The sequence below is a fragment of the Sus scrofa genome, chromosome 14 (assembly GCF_000003025.6).
Source record: "Sus scrofa isolate TJ Tabasco breed Duroc chromosome 14, Sscrofa11.1, whole genome shotgun sequence".
Classification (NCBI taxonomy): domain Eukaryota; kingdom Metazoa; phylum Chordata; class Mammalia; order Artiodactyla; family Suidae; genus Sus; species Sus scrofa.
Window position 1 is genome coordinate 6,665,907 of NC_010456.5, and position 22,655 is coordinate 6,688,561.

The 22,655-nt window shown below is 48.9% G+C and overlaps 1 protein-coding gene across 3 annotated transcripts in view; it reads left to right on the forward strand.

The window, feature by feature from the left end:
- The window catches only part of SLC39A14 (solute carrier family 39 member 14), a 48,445-nt gene extending 26,422 nt beyond the window's left edge, over positions 1-22,023 (forward strand). Inside the window, exons 2-9 of one of the 3 annotated variants that reach the window (XM_005657235.3) lie at positions 5,288-5,565; positions 7,480-7,666; positions 8,723-8,892; positions 13,186-13,308; positions 14,096-14,284; positions 14,411-14,618; positions 15,588-15,772; positions 18,997-22,023. In XM_005657235.3, coding sequence (XP_005657292.1) covers positions 5,302-5,565; positions 7,480-7,666; positions 8,723-8,892; positions 13,186-13,308; positions 14,096-14,284; positions 14,411-14,618; positions 15,588-15,772; positions 18,997-19,143 — 1,473 coding nt within the window. In that variant the 5' untranslated portion in view covers positions 5,288-5,301 and the 3' untranslated portion in view covers positions 19,144-22,023. Of the gene's footprint in view, positions 1-5,287; positions 5,566-7,479; positions 7,667-8,722; positions 11,404-13,185; positions 13,309-14,095; positions 14,285-14,410; positions 14,619-15,587; positions 15,773-18,996 lie in introns of all 3 variants that reach the window. The other 2 variants (XM_021072999.1, XM_001925697.5) reach the window with 2 other exon arrangements.

Genomic DNA, 22,655 nt, shown 5'->3' on the forward strand with positions numbered 1-22,655 from the left:
CGGGAACTCCCAGGTCTGCAAGTTTCTAAGCTTTTTATATGCCCCTCCTGATGGCAGGCTCAGGCATGTGGCGCCCTTGGCTCACCATCTGCGTTTGTTTACCCCTCCCCCAATAGTTACCTCTCCGTGGGGAGTGTCCATAGGGGAGACACTCCTATTATTAGGCTGATGGATCACAGCCTAAGAATGGGTGGGGCGGGGGGGGCGGGGGGGCAGAAAAAGTGCGCTGTCGACCTCGAGAGCGCCCCCAGGGGGTGGCGGCCGCCTTGAGGTTAGTTGGGTCATTAATGCTCAGCTCCTCCATCTCAGGGGATGACCTGAGGCCACAGGTACCTCAGAGACCCCCTGCTGTCTGTCCCCAAGAGAAATATTAAAGATTGTGATGCCTGTTTTTATATCCTTTGGATTTCAGGTGGGGAGGAGACGGTTGAGGGGAAAAGCTTAAGATGATTTACTAAGGCTGGTCAGTGGTGGGGCCAGGGACTCTGGGAGCCATCACTCCCGTCACTGTAGCCTCCCTCTTTTCTCCTGCCCCCCGTCCCGGTCTTTCTTTGGTGTGGACCACCACCACCTTCTCGGTTTTAACTAAAGTGCTTTACAGAAACCCTGTTCTGACCGCCCTCGCAGGGACTGCTGCCTGTCGGCCTGCTGCTGACCCAGGATCCCACCCGAAGAGGTGGAGGCTTACAGTCCACTGTGCTCCCACACGGCCCAGCCTCGAGGGGGCGCGGGGTGGGCTGGAGTAGGTCTGGTTACAAGCACAGCCTTTACCCATTTCCTGTGGCTTCCAGTTGGCCTTGGAGACGGCTGTGCTTTAGCCAAGTTTGACTCTAGGGCATTTGATCTTATCTCCCGTGTTCCATTCCTCAGCCCAGAGGAATCTGAGAGGAAGCGAGGTGGGCTCCCCGGACAGCTTGCACTCAGGGAAGGGGTGGGTGTTTGGAGGTGCAGCAACTCCCAGGCCCCTCGGGTCTGTTGCCTATACTGCTCACGTCGGCGTCCAGCCTCTGGACCCCGCACCACAGCAGGGTCACTGCTCTGTGCGTCCAGCCTCTGGACCCCGCACCACAGCAGGGTCACTGCTCTGTGCGTCCAGCCTCTGGACCCCGCACCACAGCAGGGTCACTGCTCTGTCATCCCAAAGAAGTAAATGTTCGCTTCTCTCTGAGACAGGGGGTGGCCATGGAAAAACTGTGGCACAGTAAGTACAGTAGCTGAGTGTGTCCACGGGACAGAAGGGTCACTTGCAGGATGAGGTGCTTTTGGACCAAGCGAAGGGACAACGGGTGGGAAGGACCTGGGTCTGCTGGGCCCCAGGAGGGTACCAGAGCAGGCCTCTCTCTCCAGCCACCTCTCATGCCCCGGAGAGGGTTGGGTCTGGCGCCTGGAAGACAGACCTAAGGCACTAAAATAATTTACTTCTTTGAACCTGAGCCAAGTGAACAAAAGGGTGGAGAGACTCCAGTGTCTCTTCAGTGAGGGAGCCTGGTCCTTGGAGCTAGCAGCACACTCGAGCCTTTGTCTTGCTCTGGCTTGTCTTTAGTGCCCGGCCCCACACTCCTCTTACTCCTCCTAGAAGGAAGGTAGCCTTGAGGGCCACCGGCTCAGCTCCCCAGGGGAACAGCCCACCCAGGGCCCCATTTCCACGGCTTCCTCCATGCAGCTGGGGCCTTGCCGCAAGGACCCTGTCCAGCCTCACCATCCGGCTGCACCCAGGAGCTGTATGTGTTTGCTTCCTCTCTTTTTTTTTTTCCTCCAAAGACTCTCTTTGAAACTTTTTTTCCTCTAAGAATAACTTAAATCTCCATCGGAGCAGAAAGCTCCCCTTTCTTATCTGCCAGAAGGCCGGGGTCACTTGGATTTGAAGTGTCTTTAGTGACTCCAGGATCCCTGAACCAGAACTTAAACCACCTTCCAGTTGTTTCTAGACTTTCCTTTGTCTTGGGGGTGGGGGGGTGTTCGTGACTGGAGGGTGGGCCTGGCAGGAGGGCCCTTCCCTGGCAGAGGGGCCAGGGGCCCCCGCCCCGGATCAGAGAAGAACCAGCACTAGTAGGTACTTATCTTGATGTGAATGCCCATCCATGTGAAGCTCTAGGTACCGTGGGTGTCTCCCCCTTGAAATGTTTTTGTGTGTCTGTTTCTCAGTGTAAATGAGAAGGAGTGGGGACAACTGTTGAAGTCTGTAGAGGCAGACCTGGGTTTTCCCCTGCACAGGTCCTCAGAGTATCTTAAGCCTTGACAGATTGAGGTGCTTGTGGGGTTGCTAGAAATTGGGGAAGATCCGCCCAAAGACAGGTGCCTCTCCCAGGGACCCAGGATGTGTATGTTTGTTTCCCCACACAGTGGGGACAGTGGTTAAGATTGCCCTGACTTTTGGAGTTCCTGTCATGGCTCAGTGGTTAATGAATCTGACTAGGAACCATAGGGTTGTGGGTTCGATTCCTGGCCTCGCTTAGTGGGTTAAGGATCCGGCGTTGCCGTGAGCTGGGGTGTAGGTCGCAGATGCGGCTCGGATCTGGTGTTGCTGAGGCTCTGGCATAGGCCGGCAGCTACAGCTCTGATTAGACCCCTTGCCTGGGAACCTCCATATGCCACAGGTGCAGCCCTAAAAAAAGACAAAAAAAAAAAAAAAGGAGTGCCCTGACTTTATTCAGACCTGGCTTCTGTTCATGAAGAGCTGGATTTCTGGCTTCACTGCTCTGCTTGCTGACCGTGGGTTTCCTCATCTGTTAAGTAAGGCTAAGCATCCCACCTGCTCTTAAAGGAAATCGGTGAACGTCAAGTGCTTCATTCAGCAAAGTCCGGGCTGCTGGCTGCTATCATCATCATCTCTTTGGCTCCCCTTTTCTAAACCCATACGATAACAACCCTCCTCCCCTTCGTTTTGACAGTGCAGCACACGCCTTAGATACATTTCGGTGTGGTCCGGCAAAGAACAGCTTTCTTTGTACAGTGGGGTTTAGTTGTCGTGGACCAAGATCCACCCTGCTCACTGTAATTTAACTTGTTTGATGCCGGGTGGAGCTTTGAGAGTTAATAGTCTCAAAGTAACGCTTCTATAAACTATCGTTTTGGCTGATGCCTATTCCATCCATTTGTGTGGATTCATTGAAGAATGCTGGTTCCTGTCCCCGGATTCTGTGTGTGTTCCATGTGTGGAACCTAAAGCCTGGGATATCCCAGGTTTGCTTGTGGTTGGGAACCTGTGTGCTGTATGTGCTGCAGGCCTGGAGTAAAGTAAAGCCGGCCACTGGGTATTCCTGCTGGTTTCACTGGCAGCTTAATATCTGGACTGAGAGGGAGTCAAAGTGGAGGGGCCCTGGCAATTAATTAGGTCTTAAAATAATCATAGCCACTTTTTTTTTTTTTTAATATGTCTCATGTCTTTTTAGGGCTATACCCGCAGCATATGGAGGTTCCCAGAATAGGGGTCTAATTGGAGCTGCAGCTGCTGATCTACAACACAGCTCATGGCAGTGCTGAACCCTTAACCCACTGAGCAAGGCCAGGGATCGAACCTGCATCTTCATGGTTACTAGTTGGATTCACTTCTGCTGCGCCACAACAGGAACTCCTCGAGTTTTTTCTTGTGTCTAAGTCCCTTGCCAAAGCCCATGTCATTAAACATTCACAATAGTCCAGTGAGGTGGGTACTGGTTTCACAGATTAGAAAACTGAGGTATGGAGGGAAGACTACGTAAGTTGGCCACGGTCACTTCTGGGAAGCAGCGGTGTGGAAATGCAAGCCAGGTCTTTCTGACATGAAGGCCATGGTATGCTACATCACAGCTCTGGGTGATTCTAGAATGTTGACTCTGGTTAAATAACTTGCCCAAGATCACACAGCTGGTAAATGTCAGAGTCCGGATGTCAACAAGCCTACTCCTGACCCCTCTGCTCTGGTTCCTCTGTTCCCAGCAAAGGTGGGAAGGTGGAGTGAGCCACACGGGGCCTTGAGCCAGAGCCCTGGGGGCCTGGGGAGACCTGGGAATCGGTGCTGCGCCCAGGTTGTTTATTTCACAAATTAAATTATAACCATACCAAGGGAAATGATTAACAAAAGAAAAATCACCCAGGACTGCTACTATAAGCTTTCATTTTTCTCTGTTCCTTCTCAGTTCTTAACTGTTTTATGCAATTGTTCTGCTTCTTTATTTAACATTAAACTCACGGTTTTCCTTTTTATATCTGCATATGATTTATCAAATTGATAGAATTCACTTGACTGCAACACATCTTTCTGCCTGTACATAGCCTTTTTATTTTTGGATTGCCGCTATTGGTGTAGATTCTGGAAGTAGGATTACTAAAGGATTTAAATATATTATCATATAATTTTTTAAGAGTCATATTATTTATGGAAGTATCTTATCCTGTTGTTTAATCTCAGCAACATTTGATTTTATGTCTTTTTTAAAAATTTGGTTTTTGTAAGTTCCCGCTGTGGCTTAAGGATCTGGCGTTGTCACATCTGGAGCTCGATTTGATCCCTGGCTTGGGAATTTGCATATGCTGAGACTGTGGCCCAAAAAAAAGTGTTTTGTATGCAGAGCTTCCCAGGCTAGGGATCAAACCTGCACCACAGCATCGACAATTGCCTGATCCTTAACCCACTGTACCACCAAGGAACTCCTAAATTTGCATTCTTAACAAATCAGAGAGACTAAGTATTTTTCCCTACCCATTTAGGCAAGATAGAAATAACTCTTTGGCAAATTTGACGGCGTCTGATTTTTCCCATGTATTTTTCCCACCTTCTTCTAGTTGTGGTTTATTTTTTAAAATTTTTGTTTGGAGAATTTCAAACATATGAAAGTAGATAGATTAGTATAATTAATTTCCATCTACTTGGTTCCACCAGTTACCACCTCCTGCCCAATCTTGTCTCGTCTGTACTCTAATGCAAATACCCTCTCCTTTGTTATTTTGAAGTAAATCCCAAGTAAGCTGTTTCATCCATGATGATTTCAACATCTCTAAAAAGATAAGTAAGGACTTGAAAAGTGTAAGCACATGGTTTTTCTGCTTTTTTTTCTTTATAAATTTAGTCAAACCTGCTAAATTTGTCCTTTTATCTTTTTAAATTCTGTTTCAAACGAAGAATGTTTCTCAGAAGCTAAGCAGAGGCATTAGAGAAGGGGTGAAGAGTCCGCTCCCATACTGACTGGGTTCCAAGTCTAAGGAGGGACTGCTCCTGTTTGGAATGTGACTGGGCCTGGCCTGGTTGCCTGTGGACACAAGGGTGGGTCTCTAAACCTTGCCCTCATCTGGCTTTTTGCTCTTCCAGGTTCACCTGTCACCATGAAGCCGCTGCACCCAGCTCTCCCTCACCTCTTCCTGCTGACTCTACTCAGCATATGCATAGCTGTTCCCGAGGCGCGCGCTGTGTCCACCGGGATGCCTGCCATCAGCGCAGCCTCTTTCCTGCAGGACCTCATGCACCGTTACGGGGAAGGTGACAGCCTCAGCCTGCAGCAGCTCAAGACCCTGCTCAACCGCCTCAATGTGGGAGTGAGCCGGGCCAACGTCTCCCAGTCTGTGCAAGAACAGAGGAACCTCTCAACGGTAAGGCTCCCAGCCTTGTCTCTGCATTCTTGAGGTTCACAGTCTAGGTGGGGACAGGCAGGCCTTGATGACAGAGCAGAGAGGCCACTCTCTCCCCGTTGCCTGGATCAGCTGGTGTGAGTCTCCACCAGCACCTCCAGCCTCTTCCGTGGGTGTACTGAAGTCCTTGGCAAAGGGCAGCCACGAAGTAGAGGTTCTCAGCCCTCTAGACCCTTCCTCAGAGCTATACGGAGATCTCCTGGAACAGCCAGTCAGCAGGGGCTCCCAGGCCAGCTAGTGTTTCTGGGGGAGTTTCTACAAAGCCCTTTGCCTACTCTCCCAGGTGAGCCTGGAGGCGCAGATGGAAAAATCACCATGTCCTGTGTATACTGAGATTCTGAGTGTCCCACAGCAAGCCCTGGAGGGACCCAGGATTAAGACTTGGGGCTTTTAGGAGTTCCTGTTGTGGCTCAGTGGTTAACGAATCTAACTAGGAACCATGAGGTTGCGGGTTAAATCCCTACCCTTGCTTAGCGGGTTAAGGATCCGGCGTTGCTGTGAGCTGTGGTATAGGCCAGTGGCAACAGCTCTGATTGGACCCCTAGCCTGGGAACCTCCATATGCCGCAGGTGAGGACCTAAAAAGACCCAAAAAAAAAAAAAAAGGACTTGGGGCTTTTGGCATCTGGTTCTTTGTTCTTCATTCCAGTTACCTTGGCTAGTCAGAGTCAGAGGCCCTGTTTGTGACAGCCAAACAGAAGTCATCCAGGAGGAACGTCTTTATATATATCTCTGCTTTGCTCCCTGGGCTGAGTGTTGTGAGAAATAGAGAAAAATGAGTCATGTTTGGGGAGTTGACCATCAAGATGGGGAGCTCAACCACCAAAAACAAAGTTAGCTGCCGTGGGTTGGACAGTCATTGTAGGATTCAGAAATGAGAGAAGAGGGTGAGTGTGCTCTAGGTGGTCATGGAACCTTTGCAGGTGAGGTGCCCTGGAGCTTCGCCTTGAAGGAGAGCAGAGTTCGGAATGGCCAGGAGTGAGGGACCGTGTGCCATGGATACAGAACCACAGGGGTGTGAGTTGGGGGCGGGGCTGGTCAGCCAGACCTCAGGACACCTGGTGCAGCAGCAGGATCTTGGGGTCACTGAGTCCAGCCTCCAGCTTTGTAGGGCCAGAAACTCTCACTGGTCAGCACTCCCAAAGGGCTGGCTCTCTTAGAGACAGACCCACATAAACCCTCACTCGGCTAGACTGATGTGTTAAGCATATAATTACAAGTGAAATGGCAGTGTTTCACAGGACCAGTATGTGAGCTCCACTTAGCTGATGCCTCCCAAGTGGACCCAGGGCTCTCGTCCGCGGGCCAGCCCACACTTGCTCCGTGGCAGGTCTTGAGTCTTGCGATCTCCCCTCCTTCCTTCCCTAATCTGTGCCAGCACATTCTGCAGCCTGGGGACAGCACTGTGTGTCGGTCAAGGAGACTACTGTTCCCCTTAGACGCCTGTGCTCAATTACTAAAGAGAAGTATCTGAAATCTGCATTTTACAATAATAGCTCCCTGGGCTGTGCGATGCGGAGCCAGATTTGGTATCTGGATGAGGCTGTATCTTCAGGTATGCAAATAGAGGCATGTTTTCCAGCAGCCACACCCTGGTCATAATGATTGGAATTCAGTTGTTCCCAGAACTTCTGGGTAGCCATTTACAGATGGCCGTGTGAAAGGTATGTGTGGATGGCTGGTCCCAAAGATTACTTATCAGTTTTTCAAGTTTAGGTAGGGACCACTTTGCTCTCAACCTTGGAAATTAGTTTGCAGAGTCCATGAAATTGGGACAGTTCCGTCTTGTTTTCCCTCTTGGAAGGCTCGTCAGGGGCCAGGCATGTGACTTGGGTCCTAAGAGACTTTTTGCCCCCTGTCCCCCAATTGGTTTCAGTGCTTCAGTTCTGGAGACCTCTTCGCTGCCCACAACCTCAGCGACCATTCTCGAATTAGAGGACCTGAGTTCCAGGAGTTCTGCCCCACCATCCTCCAGCAGCTCGATTCCCAGGCCTGCTCCTCTAAGAACCAAGAGAACGAGGAGAACAAGAAGACGGAAGAGGGGAGGCCCAGCTCAGTTGAAGGTGAGCCGGGGATGGGAAGGCAGGGCCTGGCGTCCGTGCCTATCTGCACGAGGACCGCTGGGCTGATCAGATAGAGCTGCCCGCTGAATGTTTAACTGGTTACCTTCGTCTTATCATCATCAGGAAGGGTGAGTTGGAATAATGAATGTGCCGGTATCTCGCGCTTACAAGACCAGTCAGCGCGTTGCCAAACTGGGCAGCGTGGCTGGTGCTTTTGGAACAGCCTGGAGGTGCTCTTTCTCACCCCTCTTCCATTTGGGTTTTCATTAAAACACAAGGGGACCAGAGTTCTCCTTGTGGCTCAAACCCAACTAGTATCCATCCATGAGGATGCAGGTTTGATCCCTGGCCCCACTCGGTGGCTTAAGGATCCGGCGTTGCCGTGAGCTGTGGTGTAGGTTGCATTCGAGGCTCAGTCCTGCTTGACTGTGGCTGTGGCTGTGGTGTAGGCCAGCAGCTGAAGCTCTGATTTGGACCCCTAGCCTGGGAGCCTCCATATGCCACAGATGCAGCCTGCAAAGAAAAATAAAAATTAAAAAAAAAAGATCTACAAGGGGGCCAACACCTTGGCTTCTCAATTTAGCATTTAAGGCCTTTGACAGTCTGCCCACTTCATCCTTCTCCCCTGCCTGCTGCTCCAGCCACAGTGGACTCCTGGGATCTGCATGCACCCGGTTCCCTCGGGCCTGGATCACCCTTGTGAAATCCTGTCCTGCTGCTGCGAGCTGTCCCAACACTGGGTACCTTGCATGTGGCACCTATGTCATGCCCCCTCATCATTTCCCGCTATCGTTATTTAACTCCTATGGTCTTTAGCCTTTCACCTTGTCACCTGCCTCTCCATCGAAAAGGTAAGCTCCTTTTGGATGGCGTCTTTGGCGTGTTTTTTTAGGCTTCACAGCACCTAGCAAGAGACGGACTTGACACACCTTTACCAATGGGTGACGGATCTCTGTCTGCCCCGATCACCCTGAGTTCACAGTAAGCTGCCCCCGGCAGCAGGCACACCCTCACCCCTAGTAATGGAGGCCCTCGTCTCTTCTTGTTCCTCCACAGTGTGGGGCTTTGGTTTCCTCAGTGTCTCACTGATTAACCTGGCCTCTCTCCTGGGAGTCCTCGTCCTGCCGTGCACAGAGAAAGCATTTTTCAGCCGTGTGCTCACTTACTTCATCGCCCTGTCCATTGGAACGCTGCTCTCTAATGCGCTCTTCCAGCTCATCCCAGAGGTGCAGTAGAATAGAACCCTGCGCGTCCTCTCTCCCCGGGGCGCCCCCGCCCCCACCCTGTGCTCAAAGGCACCTGACAGCTGCCACCTGAAACATTAACCTTTCCCTCATGTCAAGGGACGCCAATGACTTCTGCCTCTGGATCTCAAGGGCTCCTTTTGTTCCTGGGGCACCAGGTTTGCCTCTGGCCTCTTCAGGGGATGTCAGGTGCAAGGTGCTTAGCATTTGCCCCCTGTCTCGGGGACCTCAGCCTCCTTCCTCCGTCAATGCCTGTTCTAAGCCCCAGTGGCAGGGTTCAGAGGGAAAGCTGCATGGTGGTGGCTGTCCCTGCCCTTGGTCCTATGGACCCCTCTCTGTTCTAAGAAGCCGCTGTGGCAGTACTCAGGTGTGGCCACCAGGAGATTGTCCACCTCCAGTGAGGTGAAAGGAAAGAGGTTACCAACTGCAAAGCTGAATTGGCCTGAGAAGTACGTACTCCTTTTTTTTAAGCAGGACATAATCCATAGTGGAGGAGCCAAACACAGAATGAAGACTGCTGAACAAGGGAGTTCCCTTCATAGCTCAGCAGTTAACGAACCTGACTAGTATCCATGAGGTTGTGGATTCGATATCTGGCCTCAGTCGGGGTTAAGGATCCGGCCTTGCCGTGTGCTGTGGAATAGGTTGCAGGTGCAGCTCGAAATCCTGTGTGGCTGTGGTGTAGGGGGGCAGCTATAACTCCAATTTGACCCCTAGCCTGGGAACTTCCATATGCTGCAGGTGCGGCCCTAAAATAGCAAAAAAAAAAAAAAGAGAGAAAGAAAAAGAAAAAAAGACTGCTGAACCAAAAAAAGCAAAATTAAAATTGCAAAATAAAGGAAAGGGACCCATGGTTCTAAAGACCTTGCATCTTGACTTTGACCTGATGAGACTGACTTCCTGGTGCCCTTCCTTGACTGTTATGAAATGTTGGTTAATTTTGTTTTTTTAATTGTAACCAATGAGGAGCTAAAAAAAAAAAGACCCAAAGTGACAGTCTGCCCACCTGTCAGCTCAGGTGGGTGACGTGTGGGCCTCTTTTGGGAATGACAGCAGCCACCTTCCATAAAGAGCCTGTGTTGGCAGCTTCCCACGCCTGGCCTGCTCCCTCTTCATAAGGAGAGATGAGTCTGGTGTAAGGTGTGAATCTAGCAAGCACTTCTCAGGGCAGACCTCATCTTGGGCTATTTTTTTCAGCTCCAGAAATTAAATTTGTTAATTTTTTTTTTCCCAAGAAATGGAAATGAAATGCTGTGTTGCCTGTTGAATGGGAATATAATGACAGTCCCCACTCTGCTCCCGGGCTTCCAGGAGAGGCCCAGGCCTGGCTCACTTTGATCCTGCCTAGAGTGTGTGACTCTGGGAAATGGCAGAGGACGTATTTTTTTGATGGAGTGGTCTTGGAACTCTGTTCTCTACACTGGAGCCCTCTCAAAGCAAATGGAAATAAACAAAACCTGAGCTATCATCAAGAGAATGAATTCTGGGGAGTTCCCATTGTGGCTCAGCGGGTTAACAACCTGACTAGTATCCATGAGGATGCGGGTTCAATCTCTGGCCTCACTCAGTGGGTTAAGGATTCGGCATTGCCACACACTGTGGTGTAGGTCACAGATGCAGCCCAGATACTGTGTTGCTATGGCTGTGGTGTAGGCCAGCAGGCTGCAGCTGACTCTACCCCTAGCACTGGGAACTTCCATATGCCATAGGAAAAGAAAACCCAAAAACCCATGAATCTTTAAAAAAAGAATGACTTCTGTGGCAGCAGACCTTGCTTGTCCTCTGTCTCTGCCCTGCACGTGTGACTGTTGTGTCTTGCACAGAGCAGCCCAGGTGCAGGGAGTGTCCCGAGTGCCTGCGTGGCTCAGGTCGGAGGTGCAGACAGGACGGCACAACAGACCAGTTCTTGCCTCACTCTCGTTTCCTCCAGAGAGCCTGCGAGTCCAAAGTCTGTCCGCTAGCCTCTGGCCGGGCACCCCACAGCAACCGCCCTGCTGGTCACAGCAGCTGGCAATGAGGACTCCACACCAGGCAGCAGGGGCAGGAGACACAGGGTTCCACGCCCACCTCGAGTTCCTCCCCATTTCTCCTGAACCGATTGATGGAAATTGCATCAGACTTGAATCACTAACAAATGTTCTGTTTCTCTCTCCCTCCCTGCTTGTCTCTGATTTTTCCTTTTTGTCTCCTTTGTTAATATCCACCCAAACCTTCCCCGTTTTTCCCACCCCCCCCCATCCTCTCCCTAAATGGTGGCTGCTGTCCCGCGGGGCATTGGCCCTTCCCCCTGTCCCGGGTGGGGCTGGCTCTCCCCCAACGGCAGTGTGGGGGTACGGTCTCCTCTGCGTGACCGTCATCTCCCTCTGCTCCCTCATGGGGGCCAGCGTGGTGCCCTTCATGAAGAAGACTTTTTACAAGAGGCTGCTGCTCTACTTCATAGCTCTGGCGATTGGAACCCTCTACTCCAACGCCCTCTTCCAGCTCATCCCTGAGGTATGGCGAGCCAGGGCCCTCACACAGGAGCACGCCGTCTCCTGGGGGGAGGTCCTCCCTTCCTGGAAAGCGAGGCTAAGGCATAGGCACGAGCTGGGAGAGGCAGCAGAGAGTGGGTTTGAGAGCAGGTTCACCTCCCAGCTCCACCAGCCATAAGTTCTCTGACCTTGGGCAAGTCGCCTAAATTCTCTCTGCTTGAGGTCCAGCCCTCACACGCAAAATGGGACAGATGATGTCCTGAGGGTTCCGTGGGTCAATGTTGGTAACAAGATGGGTACCTAGTAAACGCTTACTGTTGGGTGAAGAGAGGTCGTGTAGTTAGATCGTGGTTTGGCTCCCAGTTCTGGGCTTTTGGCACACCAAAAAACGCCACATCAGCAGAGCCCATAGGTCTCAATTAAAAAGATCCCTTCTTCTCAGGCCAGCCTCACACATTGACAGCACCTTTGCCCTGTCTCCTGGGCTCACCAGGAAGCCCTCCCTAAGGGTGGGGGCGGAGCAGTGCTCACAAGGTTTGGCAGGGCTTTGGAGGAGTTTCCGACCCTCGCTGTGGGTGGCCTGACTACCTGTGGGTGGGCCCAGACTAGTGGGAGGTGAAGCAGAAAGATGGCGCCCAGCACTCCTTAGAGCAGTTTGTTTTCCAAGATATGGTTTTGGGTTTTGAGTTGATCCTTAGATCAACTCTGTGATGTCTAGAAAAAAGGAATGTTTTACCCATTTAATGGATGCAGAATCCAACCTGCACAGGAGCTCATATCCCAGGGCTTTGCGTGGAGAACTGATGGTTGCCTCTTCCTGCTCCACTTTTCCCTAGCATGATTTGACTTGCAGGGAAAGCCAGCCTGAATGTGTCATTTCTATTCTAGAACTTGACCTTTAATGTCTTAGAAAACTATACTCAGGGTCGAGATTGTGTTTTGTCCTTTTAAAATAGAAAAGAAAAACACAGAGCAGCCTAGAGTTCCTGGCACTGGTGGTCACTTTTATCTGTGACCCGTTCATGAGAGCACCGGTGGTCATTCAAGAGGCCCATTTCCTGTCAGGAAGCTGAGGAGCAGATCACCAGACACTCTCTCAAGGCACCCCCTCCCCCATGAGTCAGGAGCATAACTGAGAATGGAGTTCTCCTGATTTCCACTCCTGTTGCTTTCCAATTTCTTTTTTTTTTTTTTCCCTCCCTAATAAGTGAAGTTCCCAGAGCTCAAAACAAAACCCCCCAAATTGACACATGCAGGAACACTGTCTGCTTTCTCGGCTTTGTGGTCACTGGGAGGTCTGCGGTCAGGAAGATGCTGCAATTGTACTGTTTAACTGGGGAAAGGATTTCCCATTTTAGATGGTGTAATTACACCATCTCCCTCTGTGTTTACAGGCAGATCAGCCAGGGATACTAGATAACGATGGAAATAAGCACACGTGTCTTCTCCTTAAAGATGGGATCTGCCGGCCAAGTCTGCCCTTGTAGCAAAACAAAGCACCAGGAAAAATGAAGACAGAGTCCTTGTTAAAAGTAGAAAACCAAATCCGGGACTGTTCTTCCTGAGAGTAAAATTCCAAAGACAGCTGTCTATCTGCATCAGAAAGTGAGCTAGAGAGAACCAAGCAGGACTGGTGATGTGACATTAGGGAACCATCAGGAGTTAGATTATGCTGGAAAGCGATTGGGCAGAGTGGTCCCAACCTCTTCCTCTCCTAGATCCAAGGAAGTGGTTAAAGAGATGAGAAGGGACCAGTGAAGGTTTTCTATATTCTTAAATTCATTTTGTTTTCCCGGGTCCACAGGCTTTTGGTTTCAACCCAACGGAACGTGATTATGTCTCCAAGTCTGCAGTGGTGTTCGGGGGCTTTTATCTTTTCTTTTTCACAGAGAAGATCTTGAAGATGCTTCTTAAGCAGAAAAATGAGGTGAGCATCCACATCAGACACGTCGATGTATCTTGGTGGTGGTGTTACCTCAATACCACTCCAGTGAGCCTGCCTGGATTCACACCCCCAGGTTATTTCCTGAGGAGATACTCCACTTCACCTCAGGAGGGGATTAGCAGGGGCTGAGGGCGAACCAGAAACTAGATCTGGCCTTTGTGCCTTTTACGAGGCAGTATACCGCTTTTGTGTTAGTATAGGTTATTCCCTTCATAGAATTTTATACCTTTCATAGATGGGGGTTCACTGGGTAACTGGGTATGATATATGACCACAAAGAAATAGGACTGATTCTTTTTTTTCTTCTTCTTCTTTTCTTTTCTTTTTTTTTTGGCTGCACCTGGGGCATGTAAGTTCCTAGGCCAGGTGTGGAACCCACGCTGCAGCAGTGATCCTTAACCACTAGGCTACCAGGGAACCCTGAAATAGGTCTGAGTATCGCAGTGTAGTTCCAAGTTATCTTTGGAGCTTGCCCTGTAGTTTTCCCCGAAACAATTGCTAGATGGAATGCTGTTAGCCATTGCAAGGAGCAACTTCAGCACTCTGCCTCCTGGTGGGAATGAGCGTTGGCCCTGAGGTCACAGCTCTGACATCCGTGCTGCGCCCGCCCCCCAGTCCCCTTGGCTTAGCTTTCTCCAACAGCTTGGCCTGGGTTTCTGTCCTGGTGCCTGCCTGTGTTTTCTGTGATGGTGGGAGTGAGGTCTTCCTGTTCAGTGAGTGGTTTGGGCGAGCATGGTGCTGACCTGGCCCCATCCTGCCGCCCCCCCAGCACCATCATGGACACAGCCATTACACCTCTGAGACGCTCCCTTCCCAGAAGGACCAGGAGGAGGGGGTGACGGAGAAGCTACAGAACGGGGATCTGGACCATATGATTCCTCAGCACTGCAGCAGCGAGCTGGACAGGAAGGCCCCTGTGCTAGACGAGAAGGTCATCGTGGGCTCCCTGTCTGTCCAGGTCAGTGGGCCATCTCTGGCTTGGCTGCCAGGCATCTTTCAGCGGTCCTGGCCTTGATGACTCTGGGCCATACTCTGAAGGTCCATCCTTTGACTTAAAAAGGCCGGGGGCCGGGCTTTCTTGCAGGATCTGCAGGCTTCCCAGAGCGCCTGCTACTGGCTGAAGGGTATCCGCTACTCTGACATCGGCACGCTGGCCTGGATGATCACCCTGAGCGACGGCCTCCACAACTTCATTGACGGCCTGGCCATTGGTGCCTCCTTCACTGTGTCTGTCTTCCAAGGCATCAGCACCTCGGTGGCCATCCTCTGCGAGGAGTTCCCGCACGAGCTAGGTAAGTGGGTGTGTGCCCGCCGTCCCCCCTCCCGGCGCCCAGCCCACTTCTTGTGCTGCCTCCGATACGGGCATGGACACCCTTCATGTGGCTGACTCCTCCCCCAACTGCAACACACTTATTATAATTAATATGTTCAATAATTATTGAATTTACAATTGATCATTGGAAATGACGGAGTTTTTACAGAGATTTGTTCCATTTGTTCCACTGCGCCCTGTATCCTGTAGCTCGGTTTCCTTACCTCTACCATGGGGTTAATTAGCGGTATCCACCCCACTGATTTGTCATGAAGGTGGAGGTTCCCAGGCTAGGGGTCGAATCGGAGCTGTAGCCGCCGGCCTACGCCAGAGTCACAGCAACGCGGGATCCGAGACACGTCTGCAACCTACACCACAGCTCACGGCAACGGCAGATTCTTAACCCACTGAGCAAGGCCAGGGATCGAACCCGAAACCTCATGGTTCCTAGTCAGATTTGTTAACCACTGCGCCACGACGGGAATTCCTCATATATCCTATTAATCCTCCAAAGTTTGAAATCTTGTGGCCAGAAGATGTGGAATGGCCAGGAGTTGGAATGTCCTTGGTTTTATCAGAGGGAGAGTGTACAACAGCCAGGGGTTTGGGGAGGTCATGTCCCGGTTTTGCCATTTATAGCTTTCCTAAAAGTGTCACTCATTGTGGTTTTAAGGAAGGAAGCTTTCTGTTTCACCTTCTGTCAAAAGAGAAATGAGGCCAACACAGTATGGTTTTCTCTTCTGAGACTCCCCTGCAGGTGTCTTCAGCCTTGAGGGTGGAGGCAAACGGGGCCTTGTCTTGTTGCTATGACCTCCACTCTGGGGCTGGCTGGGTTTTTCATCCAGTCTCCACCCGTGGTTTAAGCATGCTGTTCTCATCCAGTTCTGTGTCCCGGGGCCTAGCATGACTCTTCCATCCACTCCCTCCCCTCTGGTTCTCCCCGCCCTAGGAGACTTTGTCATCCTGCTCAACGCTGGCATGAGTATCCAGCAGGCTCTCTTCTTCAACTTCCTCTCTGCCTGCTGCTGTTACGTGGGTCTGGCCTTCGGCATCTTAGCCGGCAGCCACTTCTCTGCCAACTGGATCTTTGCACTGGCTGGAGGAATGTTCCTGTATATTTCTCTGGCTGATATGGTAAGTCTTCCATGGTTTATGCCTCGGCAAAACTGGATCAGGTTATTGAATTCATTGGCTGGTAGGACAGAGAATGAGCCATTAGTTAATTTCGTTTGTTTTATTGAATGAAATATGATTGATTTACAGTGTTATGTTAGTTCCTGCTGTATAGCAAAGTGATTCAGTTATACATGTGTATATTCTTCATATTCTTTTCCTTATGATTCATTACAGGATATTGAATATAGTTCTCTGTGCTGTGCAGCAGGACCTTATTGCTTATTAGTTTGTTTTTAATACCAGCTTATTTTATTTTATATTATTTTATGTCTTTTCAGGGCTGCACCCACGGCATATGGAAGTTCCCAGGCTAGGGGTCTAATCAGAGCTGTCGCTGCCAGCCTACGCCAGAGCCACAGCAACGCCAGATCTAAGCCAGGTCTGTGCCCTAAACCACAGCTCACAGAGACACTGAATCCTGAACCCACTGAGCGAGGCTAGGGATTGAACCTACGTCCTCATGGATGCTAGTCAGATTCATTTCCACTGAGCCATGATGAGAACTTTAAATACCAGCTTTATGGAGGAATCCATTTATATACCACACAGTTTACCTCCTGAAAGTGTTCAATGCTTTTTAAGGGAACATTAGTGGGGTGTTTGTTTGTTTGTTTTTGGCCACACCCATGGCATAGGGAAGTTCTCAGGTCGGGGATCAAACCCTTGCCACTGTAGTGACCTGAGCCACTGCAGTGACAGTGCCAGATCCATAGCCCACTAAACCACATGTTTTCACATGTCATTAAAGAAAATAACTTAACTCCAGGATCCTTTAATATTGAATAGAAGGAGGCAGGGAGGGAAAGAAGGAAAGAAAATTACCTGTAATTACTCTTCCCTAAAACAACAACACTGGGGTTTGTTCTTTTTCCTCTCAGTACATTGTATTTGTTTTTAAATCTAATCACATGAAATATATAAATTTTTTGGTTTTATTTTGCGTTTTACTTTCTTTCATGTTGCATACTCTTTAAAAGCATCCTTTGACTGGTAGTATTATTTGGTGAGAGGATTTACCTTATCCACAACAAGAATTGCTAGCTCAGATGGGAGTGTGGTTTGAGATTTTTATTTTATTTATTTATTTATTTATTTGTCTTTTTGCTATTTCTTTGGGCCGCTCCCGCGGCATATGGAGGTTCCCAGGCTAGGGGTCTAATCGGAGCTGTAGCTACTGGCCTATGCCAGAGCCACAGCAATGTGAGATCCGAACCGCATCTGCAGCCTACACCACAGCTCACGGCATCGCCGGATCATTAACCCACTGAGCAAGGGCAGGGACCGAACCCGCAACCTCATGGTTCCTAGTCGGATTCGTTAACCACTGCGCCACGACGGGAACTCCTGGTTTGAGATTTTTAATATGTATTGCCTAATTGCTTTCTAGAAGGACTTATCTTTTTTTTTTTTTTTTACTTTTTAGGGCCACACTTGCAGCATATGGAGGTTCCCAGGCTAGGGGTTGAATTGGAGCTGCAGATGCTGGCCTACACTTGATATTTAATCCACTGAGGAAGGCCAGGGATTGAACCTGTGTCCTCTTGGATGCTAGTCAGATAGATTCATTTCTGCTGAGCCATGATGGGAACGTCTTTTCTTTTTTTCTTTTTTTTTCCCCTCTTTACATTATTAGCAGGTGTGTTGTTCTGTATTCTCTAATGTTTGGTATAGCCATTTAATTAGTTTTGAGTTTGTTAGTGAAATACCTGATCTGTTACACTTGGATAAGGTTGGTTTCCTTCCTTGTTTGTTGGTATGACATGTTCTTTGGCATATTTACATGTATTATTTCCCATATCCCTGGAAAGCAGTTTTGTGGGTTTGTTTGTTTTTGCCAAGCCTGCAGCCTGTGGAAGTTCCTGGGCCAGGGATCGAACCCAAGCCACAGCTGTAACCAGAACCACAGCAGTGACAAGGCCATTTCCTTAACTTGCCAAGCCCCAAGGCAACTTTGGAAAGTAGTATTTTTGATGAGATGATAAGAGTGCTGACCACAATGCCTTATCTTCAGCCGATAGAAACATCTTAGATTCTTTCCTCCTATGGGTGGCTCTCCCCAGGGTTAGGGTATTTTTTGCCACCTGCCTTCTTAGCCAACAGCAGGAAGCCTTGAGTCATTGTAGTGTTGTAGCTCCGTTGTCTGGCCCCTTACACATTTGCTCACTTTCCCAGACAAGTGACAGCATTCTGGTAGCAAAAAGACCTTTCAAGTGTTTTCAAAGATCACAGTAGGAGTTCTCTGATGGCACAGCAGGTTAAGTTTCCTGCATTGTCACTGCTGTGGCGCAGGTTTGATCCCTCTCCCAGAAACCTCCATATGCCACGTGTGTGGCACCCCTTAAAAAAAGATCACAGGAGTTTCTGCTATGGCACCGCAGGATAGGCAGCGTCTCTGGAGCACTGGGACACAGGTTCGATCCTTGGTCTGGCACAGTGGGTTAAAGGATCCAGAAATTGCTGCAGCGTTGGTTGCAAATGTGGCTCAGACCTGATCCCTGGCCAGTGCCATGCTGCAGGGCAGCCAAAAAAGAAAAAAGCAGGGTGGTGGGAATATAACAATAGGGAGTTCCCTGGTGGCCTAGTGGTTCAGACACTGGTGCTTTCACTGCTGCTGCTCAAGGTCAACCCCTGGTCTGGGCACCGAGATCCTGCATCAAGCCACTGCATGCCCTGGCCTAAATAAATACATAAGATCACCATAATAATTTTAATCAAAGTGATTATTTTTAGCCAGCGTCTAAACACATCCTGGGCTACAGGCGTATATACTTGGTCTTACCTCCCTAGTTGTAAACTAGAGGGTACCACCTTGGAGAAAGACTACTCCATTTAAGCAGTAGAGATCATTGCTGTTGATTTTCTTTGTAAACCAATGCTATATTTTATATATATATATATATATCTTATGTATTAAAAATAATAACTTAAAACTAATAACTAATATTAGTTGTAACTTATGACCAATAACTAATAAAATAATGAAAAATAAAGTTAAAAATAATGAAATAAATGAAACAATAACCAATAATAACTAGTAGTAATAACTAATTGTTGTATTGCTATTACGATAGTACTATAACAATACATATGATAACAGTTATTTGATAACCTATACTACCGAACTGACCTGCACTTAAAGGTTAAGAAAGGAACTGCAGCTGTCGTGTTTTTTCTCTCCTCAGTTCCCTGAGATGAACGAGGTCTGCCAAGAGGATGAAAGGAAGGGCAGTATCTTGGTCCCCTTTGTCATCCAGAACCTGGGCCTCTTGACTGGTTTCACCATCATGGTGGTCCTCACTATGTATTCAGGACAGATCCAGATCGGGTAGGGCCCGGCCAGGAGCTGGCAGGATTGGAAGTCTGGCCCTTGGCTGCCTGATCCCTGCCTGAGGACTCCTCATCCGTGAAGCACCTCGGAAGAGGCAGTTCTCTTAAAAACTGTGACACGGACTGTATTCCTGCATTCGAACGTCGGCTGTCTTGAAAATGCTCTCTCCTAAGAGTAAGCTGCCCTGGTAACCGGCCTCTAGGTAGTGCCTCTGTCCTTTCCCTCTTCTTTCTCAGAGTGATTCTGGAACCGAATGCAGCCTCAACGACAAGCCTAACTTTTTTCTCTGGTCCCCCTGGCCTCTTTCTCTTCCAGCCAGCACAGAGACATTTGAATCCTTTGCCCCACAATGCAAAAGATAACCGAGGGTCATAACTAGGTTAGAAAGATCAGGAGGTGAACCAATCATTTGGGGCCCATCAATCTAAATGTGTATCGCGGGTCTCCTGATGACCTGGTTTTAAGTGAATTTGCCTATTTTTACAGAAAAGGTACGAAAAGACAGGAATCTCTCGTTTTTCCAAAGTCTGCTCAGTTCCCTATTCTGTCGAAGAGACCTGAAAGTTGGAAATGGCCGGAGGAGAGGCAAGGCTTGTCCCTACCAGGACGCGGGGTGTTGACTCTGTGACCCTACCTGGTGTTTGGTGACCCTCCAGATGAGCCGGCATGGAGGTTCTTCTTTCAGGTGGACCTGACAGGCTGGGGGACAGAGGACTGACTTGTGAGCAGTCAGTGGGTTTTGTTGTGATGGCCCCCACCCCCAGCTCCTGAGAGCCTTTGCTGCGGCCTCCCTGGAAGCACATTCTAAAGCACAGTCACGATGCTCTTGATAGAGGGGAGCCCGCACACATTTACCTCCCCTCGTCAACTCTTCTGCCGCCAAGTGGCGAGTTGACACTTGCTTTAGAATTGCACTGAGCCTGATGCTCTTCTAAACCAGGGTCTTCAAAAAACCGAGTCAGTGCAAGCAACACGTAGGATTTGTTCATTCCGTGCACAGCAGTGTGAGTCCTAGAGCTCGAAGTCTTCGGCCTGGATGGGGGGCACCCCCAGTGTTGAAGGACCAGAGGCCCTACTGGTTATGCTTCACTGCCTTAGGCGACACCCCCTCCCTCCCCCTAAACAAGGAAGGGTGAGTCCTGTATTGAGTTGAATACGAATTGCTCAAACTCTCTTCAGAAAACTGATCGACAGACTTGTGTGTGTGTGAGACGGTCGGCCCGCCGCCAGCACTGTGGAGCCCTCTCCTCAGGGCTCTGGCTGCAAGGGGAGCTAACCTCCAGGTTCACTAGGTGAATTGCTTTATTATTATCATATTGATAATGTGAGATTCCGTGGCCACTCTGGGGAGCCGACCTCTCCAGAAGCCTTCCTCAGTGGTGCCCACAGTTGCAGCCCAGGGGCTGTGTTCACAAACTGACCCTACACATGACTGACCGGCCGGGTCGTCGCCACCACCCATTCGTTTTTCAGTTCTTGCCAGGCACACTTTCCACCCTACAATAATTAAAAGCAGCATCTACTCCCCCCACCCCCATCCCCACTCTCCTGTGGGAAATGTCCCCCAAACCAGGAATATTCTTCAAAAGAACATGAGTGGGAAAACTGCCAGTGATGCTTTATTAGTATTTCTCATCTTGCCTGATGTCTTTGATAGATTTGAGAATGGGCGGATGAAGGCAAACTCAGTTCTCAAGATTCTAGATGAACTATCAGGACGGACTCCCTAAGTAGGATGCTGGTCCAGTTTTTACCAAAGAACCAATTCCGTGAATGTTGGAACCTAACTTTTTTTTTTTTTTTATATTACCATTATGATATCATTACTGTGTTAAAAGCGAGTCTTTGTCTTTTCTGTTGTACTTTTTTCAAATTGCTTTCAGGAGCTAGCTGGAAATAACGTTTTATAAAGACTTGAGAAGATTTTGCTTCCCTTCATTCACATCGATGTATTAAATTTCTAATTTTAGCATCGCCTATAGATCTGTCATTCCTTCCAAATGCCGTTATTCTTGGAGTAGAATCCTAAGGAAGAGTTAGTGGGTTCTAGGTTTAGACGAAGAGCTAAAAAATGTAGTCTTTAACACATTAAAAAATAAAATATGAAGTAGTAGGGTGCTTTCCCATCTACATTAACCCCTTTCCTTTCAGAGACAGCTGCCTTGAGGGAAGTTCTCTTCAAACTGCAGTAGGTCCAGGGGCCAGTCCTAGTTGGAGCTGAGGAGGGGTGATTATGTGCTGACCTTGGCCATGGATTGAAAGTGTGGCAGTTTCTTTTTTGACTTTTAAGTGTTGGATTTGCTGTTTTAAGCATTTGTACATACATATGAGAAGTCTGAGGAGTAGCGAGTTCTGGGGACCTTTTCACCCCCGGCATTAGCATCTTCAACTTCTCTTGCCCACGTTGACCTGGCCCTGGCCCCTATTAAGGATAACGAGGAATGATGTGTCAGGTGCAGGGGCAGGGATTCTGCTGCTTCTCACCCTCACCCTGGCTTGCAGGTTGTTCCTGCCCCAAAGGTATTTTTGTGTCTAGTGTTAGCTTGGGTCTTTCCTTCACTGGTCCTTCACCCTGGGTTTTAAAAAAGAAGGCTTCTCTCTTCTGATGTTTTTAGTTAAGTCCTCTTCCACATAGTCATATGGAAATGGTAATATGTTGGAAGTCTGCTTAAAAAAACAAAAAGTTGTCTGATTTTTGAAGAGGGAGGTTAGGTTTTTATCATTCAAATTTCCTTCTATGGTTCTGTAATTCCATCACAGTATTTTTTTAAAATGACTCAGGTGTTATGAGGATAAATTAGAAGAGAAAATAAGTTATGTGGACTGTAAATGTTTTTATTTAAGATTCTATTAAATAAAGCTATATTCTGTAACTGTCCAATCTCAAGTGTAATCTTTTGCAATACCGTGAGTGTGATGAAGACTGTTCAACACAAGGTGGCAGTGGTAGCTCACTACTTACAAAGCTTTGTTTTACTGGCCTAGCCTACATTTGGAGAGAGGTTTTTTCCCCCCCTTTTCTTTTTTGGCCACTCTGAGGCATATGGAGTTCACAGGGCAGGGATCAGATCCAAGCCAAAGTTGCAACCTACACTGCAGCTGCAGCAATACTGGATCCTTTAACCCAATGTCCTGGGCCGGGGATCAAACCTGCATCCTGGCACTGCAGAGCAGCCGCCAATCCTGTTGTGTCAGTACAGGAACTCCTAGAGAGAGGATTTTAGGAGGAGCTTCAGATAGCATCACATGCCCACTTTAAAATGATTACTATATCTTTTAATGGAACCTGTGACTTCATCAGTAATCAAAGAACTGTGGTGTGTCCCAAGGAGAACTTAGCGTCACTCTGTTTTCACTTGTATAAATCCATGGTTTCAAACTTTAAATGTATATTTGGTTCATTTAAACCCTATCTCTGGTATGTCTTACAGGGGAAAGTCCTATCCTGAGACTTAAAATTCTCAGCCTGCCCTTGTCCCAATTTATTCAAAGGGCTAGGCATCTGTTATTGAT